A 15178-nucleotide genomic window follows, 5' to 3' on the forward strand; every position below is an offset into this window, starting at 1 on the left:
GTGTTAAATATCTAAGATACTTTTATCTACCAGCAAGTGATTTTTAATTCAGTATTTCAAAAAGATCAGATGATTTTTTTTATTTCCCCCAGCAATTTGCCTTTAAAGTAACTACTCAGCAACAGACAGCTCTGAAACCAGCAGTCACACTTTCCAGTGTTGCTGCTTCAATCACATAAGATCAATAGCATCAGGGGAAATATTATTTTAAAGATGCAGCTAAGACTGAACGAAATAAATGGTTTTGAGGAACATCTTGCAGTAATATTTTAATATCTTCCATAAACAGGCAACTGTACAGACAGTGTACCAGAGTAGATTGAAAGATGAAATGTGCATGAAAGACTCTGGCGCCATCCAGTGTATTAAAAAGCGCTGAGCCTGTTCTAAACGCTACAAAATTGCACTCTCTCAACAAAAAATGTTTATTAATGTGCGGAGGAGACAAACTGAAACTTTTGGTTTATGTTCTTTATATAAATAAATAAATAAAGTGATATGCGTGATCGTGCTATGCTGCCATCAAAAATATACATGGTGTATTGCAAAATATAGCTACGGATCACTTGGCATAAAAACAAAACAAACATGCTATTAGTTATAGATTAAATGCAATTATTATGAACAAATACATACCATACCAGTGCCATTGTGTGTGATGGGAAGTCCGACTCATTTCAGCTGATCGGTTCTTTTGAACAATTTCGCAGAACCGGTTCGATGATTCATTTTATGCTGTACGTGACTACGTAATCACGTTGTATCCGAATTTATGTAGACACATATTGCTGTTTATTAAATTTTTTTGTTTTATTTTCAAGAATGTTTGTTGTTCATATGCCCAAATTCAGTCGCAACAATGATTTAGTTCCGAAACATAGATTAATCTAAAATTAATTTTCTTGTCTACAACACTGTAGAAAATTGTCTTGTCTGATAAAACGTATTCATGCAATCACGTGATACAAATATTTCTAGTACGTTTTATTTTTAACATTTTGGAAATTATTCCATTACGGTTCTTGGCTCATTACAGGTAACGTTAGGACGTTCGAAGTGATTCGGTCTAATTCATAAATGAATCATTCAACCGCTCAGACGGATTTTGTGGAGTCGTTAAAAAGATTCGACTCAAAAGAATCAGATTTCATTAGTGTAGTGGGCGTTGTAATCTGTGTAAACAGAGCGTGTATTATTCAAGCACAAGAAAAAGCAACGGCGTATATGCGAACATTCCGCTAACATTTTCAACGGTTTTTTTGTTTTTTGTTTGAAATTTCATGACTTCTTGGTTTTCATTCTTTTTTGCTCCCAGGTTCTCTCTGCATATGAGCTAAATGTTTGAAAGCTGTCGATACATAACTATATAAAATGGGTTCGACGAACTCCACCCTATTAAAAATCCCTAACGTCGAGGTGTTGATGCAAGAGACGGGCTGTGAGTGACATTTGACAATTGTGTTTTGTTACTGGCTTATTGTTGTTGTTGTCGCGGTTGAACGAGTAAACAACGATATAAAATGTAATTTTCCTGCACATTTGTTGCCGTTTTTATTTGTAACTCTCAGGCTTATGATCACTAAGATAAAAATATCGGGTACAAATTCGGTTTACATGAGCGAAAACTGTCCTAGATTGACAGTGACAGGTGTTGTTCAGTTTATGAGAATTTACTTTCCAGTTACAAACTAATTTTACTCAAATACATTGCACAAAAAGGTAGCCTATGTGTATATGCAGAATAATTTAAAAATAAAAATGCACTAATGAATTTCAGTGAAGCTGGCTGCAGAGGAGAATTGTTTAAATGGTCAATTCAGTTTGTTTACGGTCCACTTGAACTCGTTTGTCGAGTCATGATTCTACAGGGCTTCAGTGAAACATTTTCATAATTAATGTGATTTCTCTTTTCCAGTCTCGCCTGCCCACATTATTCGCCTCCATGATCGCTTCAAAGCTCTGGATAAAGAAGGACGAGGTCATCTCTGGTGAGACTGATGTCTTATCTTCTCTGATGAGATAGATGTCTTTTGCAATTACATAAATATTAAGCCATGCGTCTTGTCTCATTCTTACATAGTCCCCAGGATTTTGGAGCCATAAAGGAGTTGGCAATGAACCCCATAGGAGACAGAATAATAGGTGCCTTCTTCTCCCCAGGGTAATGAATCTTGCTTGGCATGAGCTACAAACTTTAGGAGAGTGAAAATAATTGATGTTCACACTGAAGTCTTGAATATTGGATTCTAACATAAAACACTGTAGCAAGTCCTGAACTGTCTGATTAAAGGGATACTCCACCCCAAAATGAAAATTTTGTCATTAATCACTTAGCCCCATGTCGTTTCGAACCCGTAAAAGCTCCGTTCGTCTTCGGAACACAATTTAAGATATTTTGGATGAAAACCGAGAGGCTTGTGACTGTCCGATTGACTGCCAAGTAAAATACACTGTCAAGGTCCAGAAAAGTATGAAAAACATCGTCAGAATAGTCCATCTGCCATCAGTGGTTCAACCGTAACGTTATGAAGCGACGAGAATACTTTTTGTACGCGAAGAAAACAAAAATAACGACTTTATTCAACAATTCGTCTCCCCTGTGTCTCTCCGCATCACTGTAGCGCCATTTTGGAGAATATCCGCTGAACGCAAGCAGCGTACGCTCTTCTGTGTCAGCCGCGACACAAGGATATGTTTTCTACGTGTATTTACACTTTGATTTGAACGAAAACAGTGCATCCGTGCAGCGCGGCTGACACAGAAGAGTGTACGCTGCTTGTGTTCAATGGTTATTCTCCAAAATGACATGGGGGTAAGTGATTAATGACAAAATTTTCATTTTGGGGTGGAGTATCCCTTTAATGTTTTTCCATGCCAACCTGTTATTGTGGTATATATTTTTTTAGATAACCCTACGCCTAAATGACTCATAAAAACTAAAAATGGTGGTTTGCCGATTCGCATTTAGGTCAAACACTCTTTCCAGTCTAAGTTAGTGGTTTTTGACAATAATAAGCTGCACAATGATCAGGAAATTAGTTCTGAAATATACAGCATGCATGACTACATTTCTCAAAAAGGTCTTTCTCAGTAACCAAAATCATAAACAAACAACCACTGTGTCTTGAAGTCATAAATAATTATGTTAATCTCAGGAAGGAAACGGTGGACTTCCACACTTTTGTGAAGATCCTGGCTCATTTCCGGCCCGTTGACAAGGACCGACCCAAAGAGCCCAATTCTCCTGAACTCATCAATAGCAGGAGCAACAAACTCAAATGTATGTTTGCTTTTGCTTTTACCCAGCAGATAAACCACATCCTCTCAGTAATGGAATGGACGATGTTACTTTAGTGACAATGTACAGTCAGACAGCCATTATCACAGAATAAAGGACACCCTGAAAGGGTTTATTTCACAATAATGACCAACTGACTGAACAATATCCTGCTTATTACACTGCTATTGACCAAATAATGCAGTATTGCAGTATTGATTTGAGTTGAAGTAATCTTGTTCCTTTAAATCATTCATTCCTGTAGTTGCATTTCAGTTGTATGACCAAGACAAGGATGGCAAGATTTCCAGAGATGAGCTTTTAAAGGTCACTTGCTTCTTCATTCATGTTTTCAGCTGTTTTCTCACAAACTGAATAAGACTGACAGCAGGTTGATCATTGACAGGTTCTCCGGGCCATGCTGGGGATGCAGGTGACAGAGGAGCAGCTGGAGAGCATAGCAGACCGCACTATACAGGAAGCAGATCTAGACCGTGATGACGCAATATCTTTTGAAGAGTTTCGTAAGGTATCACCTCAAATTCTGCATTCACGCTGTTTGATAAAAGCACATGTTATAATGTCGATGGAATATGACTGCTGACGTGTTTCAACCTGTTTTGTATTAGTCTCTGGAGAAGGTCAACATTGACCACAAGATGAGCATTCGCTTCTTACGCTAGACTAGAGCATCATGGGAAAGCTTGTACACCAACCTTATACGCCTCTATCTCCAAGCCTCAGAAAATGGAAGGGATGTCTGAAATGCCCAGGACAGTATGATGGGATCAGTTTTTGTCTGTCTAACAGGAATTTAATGCACTGGTAATGTCTGCATAAAAACTGCACATTGACAAATAATATAAAGTTTACCGAAGTAGTGTTGGGTCAGTAAGATTTTTATTTAGCAAAGATGCATTCAAATAATCAAAAGTGACAGGAAAGACATTTATAACGTTACAAAAAGATTTGTGTTTCAAATGAATTGAACCTTCTTTTCAACAAAGAATAATGAAAAATGTCCATTTCCACAAAAAATATTAATTAATGATTATTATTGCTGATAATAATAATAAGAAATGTTTCTTGAGCAGCAAATCTGCATTTTAGAATGAATTATGGAGGATCATGGGACACTGAAAATGGCTGCTGAAAATTAGGCTATCACAGGATTTTAAATGAAAACATTTATTTTAAATTATAATATTTCACATTATTACTGATTTATTTTTGATTAAAGAAATGCATCCTTGGTGAGCAGGAGAGACTTCTTACAAAAACATTTTAAAACCTTACCGACCCTTGTAGATTTTTAGTCTTGATAATGAATTAATTTTACTGAATTGATTGGTTAATTTTGTATATAAGTATAACTAGCAGGAAAGAGTTTGTAATAATGTTCAGAATGAACAGTGTTGAATTGTCATATGTGGGAAAAAAAGTGTTTTTTTTTTTTTCCTCTCTGAAGTGTGACAATCTCAAGATAAGATTTCCCAAGTTTGAAGGTTTATTAGATAGATGTGTACACTTTCATCTCAGTAGAGTTTTTTAGCATCTCGGTTGCATGATGCTTTCCATACATTTTTTAATGTATGTAAATTTATCCTGAATCCTCATAAAAACTGGATTTTTTTCTGTCATTTACATCTCGGAAAATGTGTTATTCTTTCAATGCAGCTATGCTTCATGCAATTTTACCTACAAGTGAGAAGAAAGGCTACCTCACTTTACTGCACTTATGCATGCTGTACCAAAACCACTAAAAAGGGCTTTTTTCATCTTTCTGTGAAATGTAACTGACTTTTAAGAACGATATTAAATAATTTTGCACAATATTCAAAGTATTCTTTGGTATCTTTTTGGACCAAAGTTTTTAAAAATTGTTGGCACAAGCCCAATTCTATAAGCAGTTTTTGTAACTGGAATTCAGTTATGTATTAAGCAGCTAGATCGCAAATAATTTTTGAATACGTCTGAGCAACCTATAAATTGTTATTCTGTTGGCACTGGGTGGCGCCACTGGCATTATTGTTGATTAATGCCAGTGATACACTACCATTCAAAAGTTTGAAGTCAGTAAGATTTTAGGAGATGTTAATACTTTTATTGAGCCAGGATGCATTAAATTGATCAAGACATTTAAAATGTTGGTGAGCATAAGTGCTTCTTACAAGTACATAAATACTTTTTTCAAAAACTTTTGAACAGTATTGTATAGTGACCAAACACTTCTGTATGAAAGTTGTAGTTGTAGGATTTAATGTATTCATGTTTCATATATGTGTTTTATTGTTTAAGGTATTTGAAATGAAATAGATTTGTACAGCATTATGCAGTTTTAAAGTTATTATGCTTTACTCTTGGGCATACAGGCCAACAGCAACCAGTAAAAGGAAAAGCCAGTGCCTAAAGAGAACCACAAAGAGAGAGAAGACTTCTTTTAATATGGGTATGTATATTTTTATAAACCTAAATTTAAAAAAAAAAAGTAAATCCAAGTTTTCTTGATTGACCAGAAGGGTTTTGTACCTGCTATTGTGATGGTCATGGTCAAACGGTACAGAAGGACATCAGTAGAGCCTCCTTTAATGTGGACTGGCAGACCGTTATCCTCCTGTAAGTGTGGATAAATAAAAGGAGATGTTATTCTTGTAATGTATGGCCACAATGCAACATAAAATTTGTATTGTTGTATTAACTTAAAAGTCCTTTTTGTTGTGCGAAAGTAATCTTTGCAGATATAAATATGTTTCTTCATATTAGATACACAAAGAATAACATTATTAATAATTAATATAGTTCTTTATTGATTTAATTAGTTATATAATAAATGATATATATTTATTAGCTATAAAGCTATAAAGGTCTTGTATATTATTTATTATACAGTGATTAACAATATGTAATATATTCTTATTTATTTATTTTACATTACCATATAGAAGATATTTATATCTTTTAGAAGATATTTTGAAGTAGCCAGTTTCGATTTCTATTGTCTTTTTTGTACATACAATGGAAGTAAATGAGAACTGAAACTGTTTGGTTACCAACATTATTTAAAATATCTTCTTTTATGTTCCGCAGAGGAAAGAAAGTAAGTCATACACACTGTTAAAAAAAAAAAAAAGTTTTTGTAAAAGTTTTAAATAAAGATTATCGAGTGAGTAAATGATGAATGATAAATGATATTTGACCTCTGAAATGTGCAAATGTAAATCAGAGCACAGTGCACATGTCATCTAAACAGATTAATACATTTTATGTTTTGAGAGTGTATTAATTTTGACATCATGCCAGTCTGAAATTCTTCTTACCAGGAAAACCTTCTGTCTATCAGGCACCTTGTTTTTCATTTGCCGGACTGTTGTGCTGAAAGCCTGTGAGGCTAGCCGGGGAACACTCTGAAATAACCAAAGTTTCATTCAGTGATGTTCAGTCATGTCAATTAAACATTCATTCTATAAACAAACAATTGCAAATATGCTAAAACATGCTAGTTCCATGCTAAAATATGTTAGCAGCACCTAAAATGGTAGCCTACAACATGGTAGCAGCATGCTAACAAAATGCTAAAACATGATAGAATCATGTTAAAACGTTAAAACATGGTAGCAGCAAAGAATGCTAGTGATGTGCTTGTAGCTTCTAAAACATGGTAACATAGGCCTACCTGTCGCACACAGATTCCATGGCTTTTACCATTAACTTTATACATTAAAGTCAGTTTTGTTTGTATTTCTCATTAGATTAGGAAAACTAATGAAATATTAACCTAAGTCAGGGTTAAGCACGTTATATTTTTGGGACTCCCAGACCCCAAACAGAAGACTCTGTTACTCCACACCTGAATATTTTGATTATCTTTGCTATATTTCAAGTAAGTTTAAAAAGAAGAAAACGTGAAAGGAATGTAACATTTCATGGTTCTGAAGGTCATCAACCCAGCTCATGTGGAGCAGAAATGAGTTGTGGTTTTAGCCAATTGCTGCTCACCAGCACCTGGAGCAAACCAATCAGATCGTAATACACACTGTTGGGTTGGGCTAAGAACGTCACGCCCCTTTTACTTCACTGACCAGCTGTGTGTGTGTGTATGTGTGTGTGTGTGTGTGTGTGTTTCTGCATGCAGGCATGCTAAATGTGGAGAGGCTAATGGTGACATGACCTCCTCAGTGTCCATTTAACGAACAGTTGTGTTCATTTCATATAAAAACACATTCATCTCAAGAAGTTTACAAGAAAACCTCTGACTGTTTGATTGCCTGTAGAGTACTAAAAATGATTTCTGATTAGGTCTTTTAAAACAGATTTGTTTGCACAATCAAAAAGACTATAAAAGAATAAAAGGACAAACACACTGATTCGTTTGCTCATATGAGTTTCAGTATCAGATGACTGTTGAATGACTGAAAATTAGTGTTTTCTTTAGAGGTCATTTAAGGCAGCCAGTCATTCAAAACCCACAGCAGCTATCAGTGTTTCAAACTTAACCAAATTCGAAATCTTTTCGCATCAAATATACAAGATTACCGTCTAATAACCAGCTTTCCCAAGCAATGTTTGCAGTACAATATAGTATCGTTGTGTGGCATATTTCCTGTTTCACAAGTATTTTAGGAGTAGATTCTTCCTGATAACACATCTACAGCTGTTATATCACAGACTATGGAAGAATAAAGAAGAACAGCAGTGGATTTACCAGTAAATGCCTCATGTCCGACGCTGCTCTCTGTTGAGCTTGTTGATTCTTGTCTAGTCGGGGCCCTTACAAGGACACACACATATTGCAGAGCTTTTGAACCAGAGCCAGGCAGTCAGGAGGGGAAAGATCACTCTGAACAGCCAAGCTGCCAGCTGATTCACTCAACTGTAAAGCAGTAGTCCTTTTTCATATTTACAAAGCATATTGTAATAAGTTTTTCATTGAAGCATAATACCTTAAAATGTCTTAAACTATTTGTCATGAATAGAGCCTGTTAAAAGGTCCTATACTGCTTACACCTAAAGTTAAAGATGATTAAATATCAACACAATTCATAACTGTCCCGAAATTCTCAAGAATGCGGGGTCATCATTTTATTTTACAACAGATAAACCTTTCTTAAAATATAAAGTCATGATTTTGTTTGGAATTAACCATTTTGATTTTTGCAACTTTACCTACCAAACCTTCAAAAATAAAATAAAATGAAGTTAAAAATAAAATAAAATATTGAAATAAATAACACATCAGACTAATAAGCGTTTAATTTAATTTTAAACTGAATTTTTTGCAAAAATCGAATATTTTATTTTTATTACATTTTTATTAAATCTATGTTTCCTATAAACATTAGTATTTGATTGGTTAACATCTTTCAAAGGCAATTTTAAGTGACATTTTGCTTTGTGAAGTAATATATAACACGTTATGTAACATTCCACTGTGTGCATATTTAACAAAACCATGTTTAATTCAAGGTAATTATTGAAAAAATGTTGAATGGCTAAACAATATAAAATGATTGTTTTGTTTATTTTGGTTAAAAGAAAGGAGCCATTTCAGCCTGTTCGCTCTTAAGTGGGTTACGGAATTTTGCCTTTTTTTCATATATGGAGCTAAAACTACGGCATTAAAGGGTACTGTATTATCATTAACATCTTGCATTTTTCAATTGCCACAATTAAGACTGCACAGGTGATTCTCACATTCTCCCTGGTCTCTTTCTAATCATAATGCATGGCAGTATCACTTCCTTTTTCTCAGGCATGCAAACATAGAACATTCACTATGTTTCGCTTCTGCATTAGACCAGGGGAAAGGAAACTGATGCTGACGCTCTGTCACTGGAGCTCAGAACTGCAGGATCAACATGAGCTACGGTAGTTATTTATATAATTCTAGTTATATATACATTTACAAGAGCTATATAGAACCTAATTTCTGAAGTCATACTGCAGTTATTTTGAATTCATAGATTTTGCTTTAACTGTATTGTGCTGTGTTGTTTCAGATAAGCACATCCTCTGGGCCTGCACCGCTGCTCTGCTCACTGGTTGGGTCCTCACGTATGATAATGGACTCTGTTCTGGGGCTGTCACGAGGCAGTAAGACACAAAAATTCAAATATTCTTTAATTAATAAATCAGCATACGTTATTGACTAGCAGAGACCAGCAGTCATTTATCTATCAATATTTAAAGGAATAGTTCACCCCAAAGTGAACATTTGGTGAATTTATACTCACCCTCAGGCCATCTAAGATGTGGATGATCGTTTTTTTATTCATTGTAACAGATTTGGAGAAATTTAGCTTTACATTTTAGCATTATCACTTGCTCACCAATGAATCCTCTGCAGTGAATGGGTGCCGTCAGAATGAGAGTCCAAACAGCTGATTAAAACATCACAGTAATCAACACGACTCCATCGATTAATATCTTGTGAAGTGAAAAGCTGCATGTTTATAATAAATAAATCTATCATTAAGACATTTTAGCTTTTTAAACGGTCGCTTCTGAACAAAATACCAGTCTATAATCCATAATAAAGCTTCCTCCTTTAAAAAGTCCTTCCCCTGTTGTTCTCTCACATCAAAATCCACTGACATATTTGTTTACAGCTGTTCGTGTGAGAAGTGATTCAATGCTAAATTTCTCCAGATCTTTTCAGATGAAGAAACACCATTTCATTTTTGGGTGAACTATTCCTTTAAATACCGCAAATGAACACAATTAAATAGACAATAAAAGGATGTAATTAAACAGAAATGCAGGGCTGCACAGAATTTGAAAAAGAGAAAGGTACAGCAAATAGAAAGAAAAAGTAGGCCTACAACTGCTTTTTCATTTTCAGCTCGTGCAACTGGACTTGTATGCATCTCACTCTTCAGTGGCCTGGGAGTTTCTGTATAGTATGTCTTTATATTTTATATATTACACCAGTGCTAGTAAACTTTAAACAAGACTCTATTGCAATCTGTCTGAAATCATATGAAGAGCAACTGATATTGATATCAGTGCTTCATTTAAAACCAGTTGTGATCTCTGCCTTTCATGTTACTTCTGCTTAACATGATCAGTCTTCTCTTTCCTGTCCTCCTACAGGGTATTAACAACAAAACCATTTGCAAAATACCACAGACTGTTCGAAAATGGACCATCCATGGTCTATGGTGAGGAATTCAGGGGCTGTTGTTCCCATTCCCGCTCATCTGAAAATTAACACTTCACTGGAACATTCTGTGCTTTTGATTGGTCTTTCTTTTATTATTTCTGACATTATTATTCATTTCTTTGTTTTGAAAATTTCGAATGACATTTAGGCCTGTACGTACTGGGCACTGCTGTGACTGTTGGCCGATATATCATTCGCATCTTCAGGTAAAAATGCTTCCACCACTATTTGTTTGTATGTATTTATTTGAAGCGTTAAATATAAAATGTAACATCATGTTTATGTTCAGGAAATTGAGCCTGAACTCACTCAGCTGTGGCCATCGTTAATAAAAGGAAAGCACTTCTTCTACTTCTGGTAAACACAAACTATGAACTTTTGTGATTTAATGTATCGCCGCCTGAAGCACAATGATATTAATATTTCCATAGTACATTTCCATAGTAAAGGTGGTCACTTGTATCGTTGCCTAGTGAAAATTTGCAAGCCAAATCCAATTCCAGTAGGTATCCGCATGATCAGGAGTTTCGCATGATTAAAAAAGTTTACACGTCGTATAGGCTACATAATTGACAAAGGCCACTCATGAGAAAGTGTATGTAGATCAAAATGAAAAAAGAGCTTTTTTAACTTAATGCCTGGTATGTCTGATGGTAGCTCATACATATTTTCACTGCTAAGAAGCAGTAGTGATTGATTTGATTTGATTTGGTTTGGCAGGAGGGATGAATGGATTAAACATGGAACGTGTGCAGGCTGTGAGGAGAGCATGGGTTCACCGCTTCTCTATTTCCAGGTCGCAGTCAAGCTTCGGAAACACTTTGACATTGATAAGTGGGTGTTATTAGCATGATAATAACATTATATACCATGATTTTGTCTTATCATGAGCTCATCTGTTTCCCCCATTTCATTTTTTGTAGCATCTTGGAAAGCTCTGGAATCAAAACCTCATGTGATGTGTCATACAAGGTAAGTTTATTGGATTGGCTATGTTTCATAATGTCTTGGATTTAATACAAGCAACACTTCATCAATCTTAACATGATGTGATCTGCAGCATGACGACATACGTGGTGTTCTGACCCCGCTGCTGGGACAAAACTATGATTTGCAATGTGTGACGGACAGCGAGGTGAGAGAATTCAATGTTAAATTATATTTACTACATTCAGTCGAGAATATCAAGAAATACAGTTTTATAGTGATCGTCAACTGAACGATCCCGACATCCCGAGGTGTAGGCCTAAAACACATTTGTACATTGCTTCCTGTCCAGCAGATGGCACTAGATAATAAATCATATTCAAGTTGTCTTCGTGGGGGTCACGCAAAAACAGCGCGTGTGGTCTGATTCACGAACAAATAATGAAGAGATAAAGCCAGCTTCATTAAATAAATGACTCTTATGAGTCGGTTCTTTTAATTAATAGTTCATATGACGAGTTATGATTCAGCTGTTAAATACTGTATAAATTTAACAATCTCCAAGAGTTTCTTTCATATGGAAGCAAAAATTGCATTATACCGGAAATATACTCAGATAAATTAGGACTGGAAAATCTGTATTAATACCCAGGTTTAATAACATTAATAAATTATAAGAAATAAAATTACAATCAAATTTAAACCCAAAAGCTTTAAATGGTCTTCATTTTTAGGGTCGTGAAGCGTGGATCCAGCTGAAGGTTAATCTCTTCAGGAACCAAACCCTTGGATGCCCCAAACAAGAGCAAAAGTTTGATAGATTTTCGTGGTTTAACAGCACAGGACATCCCTGTCCAAAGAACACCACCATCTTTTACGTTCCAATTAACTACGAAAATCCTCATGAACCCTGTAACTAAGAGAAGCTGAAGCTATAGACTTTCACTGCTTTCATGTTTGACTATCCTTTTCCAGTTCTCAGATCTGATGCATATGTTCAAATAAAACTTACATAATTCCTAAAGTATTTAACCTTGGGGCATTTTTTCCCATTAGTATATATGCAAATCATAGGGATTAAAGGGTTTTGAAAGACCTTTAATGCACTCAGAATATACACCAATTTCTAATGACATTAAAGGTTCGGAATGTAATGGACCATGATGTTGAATAAACCTTTGTGGTGCAGAGCACAGTGGTTTTTCTCTTCTGCTGGAGCTCAAATCACTCGTAAGTGAATAAAAATGGAATTCTTCTTTATGGTCGATGTTCTAAACACTGGCAGGCAATAAACGGTTTAAAACGAACGGCCATCAGCTATTAAATATTTCATGCGAACACTCAGGATGGATGGCTTTGGGAACTCACGGTTCACATTTTATTTGACAAGAAATCAGTTAGCCAAAAAGTATGTTTCTACACCACAGAAGAAACAGAAAATGGACTATCCACTAAAACCTTAAACTAAGTAAAAAAAAATATATACATATTGTAAAAGGCCAGTTACTTCACAATGTAGATGATGGTGAACAGAAGAAAATCAAAGCTCACTGAAAGTGACTAATCTGCAGCATCTGCATTCGAATAGCAAAATGTTTAAATGCGTGGTGTTCTTCACACTTCCAATTTCCCAAGGAAGCGGAGATTGAGAATCTTCAGTTGCTCATCCAGCTCCATTCTAACAATGCCGTCTTCACCATCAATACTGAGCAGGACTCCTGTGGCCTCCCTGTCCTCTCCCAGAATCACCTTCACCTGAGAAGCACACATTCACATTTATTCATATTGGAGAAACATTTTCCAAATTTGCTGTTATAACACAAGTGACATAATAACAGGGTTCTGACGCTGGATTTGGGACATCTGATTCAGTGGGAGGAGCAGCAGGCTTATATCTAAGTGATATTCTGTCTCTGCTTTTGCACCTGTCCATTTCCTAAACTCCTCACTGCTCATCCACTATATATTTAAAATGGAGACAAAAATTGCCCTGGTTAATTCTCATCACTTCAGTGTCTGCAGCATGGACTTGATTCAAGAGCGATTTCAGGCAAGTATATGCTTCATTGGTTCTTGCAGCTGTGACTTTCATGATTGTGGTCTTGATGTTCTCTAAAAGCTCTAAATTCAGTATTTCCCAAGAATTTAAAGGCCTAAGAGTTTCTGTATGTGTATATGAAATTAGATCATTTATCAAAAAAGTTACATGTTATTCTAGCTATAACAGTAAATTGTTTGCTTTGGTTTACATCTATAGCACGAAAATATATTTATACTGTAATAAGGAGGGCACTTTAAAGTGTATTATATTATATCTGGACTCCATGAGAAGAATTAAACAAAAGGTGATGGTAACGTTGCACAGAAATGTCTAAAATGCTAATTATTGCATACTATTTAACATACTTTTTGTTCATTTATAAGCAATACACAGTATATACTGGATCATGACATATTTAGTAGATTGTAGGGCTGACTAAACATTAATTGACTAAAAATGTATCTACAGAAAGCTTGAAAAGTCTTCTTTAAAATGAACCAATACAGTAGATTGGAAAAGTAAAAAGAAAAGCGTTTTCTTTGCCAAAATTGTGAGATGAAGTTCAAAATCAAAATAACACACCTCAAGATTATCTAAGGCCTTGCGCTAAGAAACTTAAATCACAATAACATCAATCACATTTGGTTACATAAGACCAGCAGTACCTTATTGTTTTTGGTTGGCGTAACAGGTTCCAAGTGTTCACTTGAAATACTAACGACCTTCTCCGTGGCTTGCAGGAAAACGGAGCACATACCCCCCTATGTCAAAGAAGAATTTTTCCATGGATGAATCAGAGTCAAATTGTGATTTCTTAAACAACTAACAGGGTATGATTCATCATAAAATCTAACAGGGAATGGATCGTTATCACAACAGAGACAAGCTTAATCCATTGGCAAAAATGTAAAATCAGCCCCGGGCATCTCAGCACTACATTTGCAATATGCAAATCCAAACTTCACATGCTTCTACTTGCTGAAAGTCACAGCACATCTAGATCCACAAAATCAGATAAAATCACATGTACAACACTCACGGTGACACTCCGGATTACACCGGTCTGATTGATGACGCCTCCGTCCAGGAATGTGTCTTTCACACGCACCATGATGTCTGTGGTGACCCAGTCATTGGAGGCCTGGTCGATGTTAGATCCGGGAGTGTGAGGGTTGTAGCCTCCTGGAGATGGAGCTCCAGGAGTCATTGGACTGTACCCTACCGGACTGGGACTCGGAGTGGCCTGAAGATCACATGAAGCACAATTCAACTCAATACTGTTTGTGCAGCCAATTATTGTGAAAAAAAGCTTTATTGCTCCAAGCTTATGCACCGAATTTGTTTTAGTGTTTTAACTGTGGAAAGACATCAGAAATCTGCTTGTAAACATGGTCATGTAACATTACATTTACCTCAGGAAAGACATTCAATGTCCACAGATTGTTAGTTAACTAGAAAACTCTAGAGATGAGTATTTTGTTATATATGCACTATAATACATTCATTATATTCTTAAGTGATTTCTGCATTATTTAATGAATGTTTGAACAAATCTCTCATGAAGTTATTACATCCACCATTTAGATGTTTATATTTCAGTTATATTACAGTTAACTACAACTAAACTGAATTTTTTTTTTTACTTGAGAGAAACATTAACTGAAATAAAACCGAAAACAATTTTTAATTCAGCTATTGGCCAATATATATATATATATATATATATATATAATGGCCAATCATTCTGTTTTTACAATTAGCATCCTTTGTATTA

The 15178-nt window shown here is 35.4% G+C and overlaps 4 protein-coding genes across 5 annotated transcripts in view; 2 read left to right on the top strand and 2 right to left on the bottom strand.

Moving 5' to 3' along the window:
* Window positions 1–1166: 1166 nt before the first annotated feature.
* Window positions 1167–4320, top strand: LOC107729099 (calcineurin B homologous protein 1-like). Its single transcript, XM_016539460.1, has 7 exons — window positions 1167–1438; window positions 1916–1988; window positions 2081–2161; window positions 3156–3280; window positions 3543–3604; window positions 3684–3806; window positions 3907–4320. Exons 1-7 carry the CDS (start codon window positions 1372–1374, stop codon window positions 3958–3960), a joined length of 585 nt encoding a protein of 194 aa, XP_016394946.1. The 5' UTR covers window positions 1167–1371; the 3' UTR covers window positions 3961–4320.
* Window positions 4321–5538: 1218 nt separating this feature from the next.
* LOC107729119 (cytochrome c oxidase subunit 7A2, mitochondrial-like) lies at window positions 5539–8077 on the bottom strand. The gene is made up of 4 exons (XM_016539500.1): window positions 7980–8077; window positions 6595–6681; window positions 5807–5891; window positions 5539–5683 (listed from the first exon to the last, which is right to left on the bottom strand). Exons 1-4 carry the CDS (start codon window positions 7992–7994, stop codon window positions 5625–5627), a joined length of 246 nt encoding a protein of 81 aa, XP_016394986.1. The 5' UTR covers window positions 7995–8077; the 3' UTR covers window positions 5539–5624.
* On the top strand, window positions 5646–12556 carry LOC107729117 (ribonuclease T2-like). 2 transcript variants are annotated; one of them, XM_016539494.1, is made up of 11 exons: window positions 5646–5726; window positions 9071–9142; window positions 9274–9367; window positions 10116–10173; window positions 10367–10434; window positions 10585–10642; window positions 10726–10793; window positions 11157–11270; window positions 11360–11408; window positions 11497–11571; window positions 12098–12556. In XM_016539494.1, the coding sequence occupies exons 2-11, from the start codon at window positions 9133–9135 to the stop codon at window positions 12281–12283; spliced, it is 780 nt and encodes a 259-aa protein (XP_016394980.1). In that variant the 5' UTR covers window positions 5646–5726; window positions 9071–9132; the 3' UTR covers window positions 12284–12556. The 2 variants fall into 2 exon arrangements, with proteins under 2 accessions (XP_016394980.1, XP_016394981.1); XM_016539495.1 differs by lacking the exon at window positions 9071–9142 and having other exon boundaries at window positions 5653–5726.
* Window positions 12557–12699: 143 nt separating this feature from the next.
* supt5h (SPT5 homolog, DSIF elongation factor subunit) overlaps window positions 12700–15178 on the bottom strand; it is a 17926-nt gene continuing 15447 nt past the window's right edge. The window contains exons 23-25 of the mRNA XM_016539451.1: window positions 14444–14647; window positions 14070–14165; window positions 12700–13118 (exon numbers count right to left, since the gene is read on the bottom strand). Coding sequence (XP_016394937.1) covers window positions 12978–13118; window positions 14070–14165; window positions 14444–14647 — 441 coding nt within the window. The 3' untranslated portion in view covers window positions 12700–12977. The remainder of the gene's footprint in view (window positions 13119–14069; window positions 14166–14443; window positions 14648–15178) is intronic.

Source organism: Sinocyclocheilus rhinocerous, unplaced genomic scaffold (genome assembly GCF_001515625.1).
Source record: "Sinocyclocheilus rhinocerous isolate Xijiao unplaced genomic scaffold, SAMN03320098_v1.1 scaffold1870, whole genome shotgun sequence".
Taxonomy (NCBI): domain Eukaryota; kingdom Metazoa; phylum Chordata; class Actinopteri; order Cypriniformes; family Cyprinidae; genus Sinocyclocheilus; species Sinocyclocheilus rhinocerous.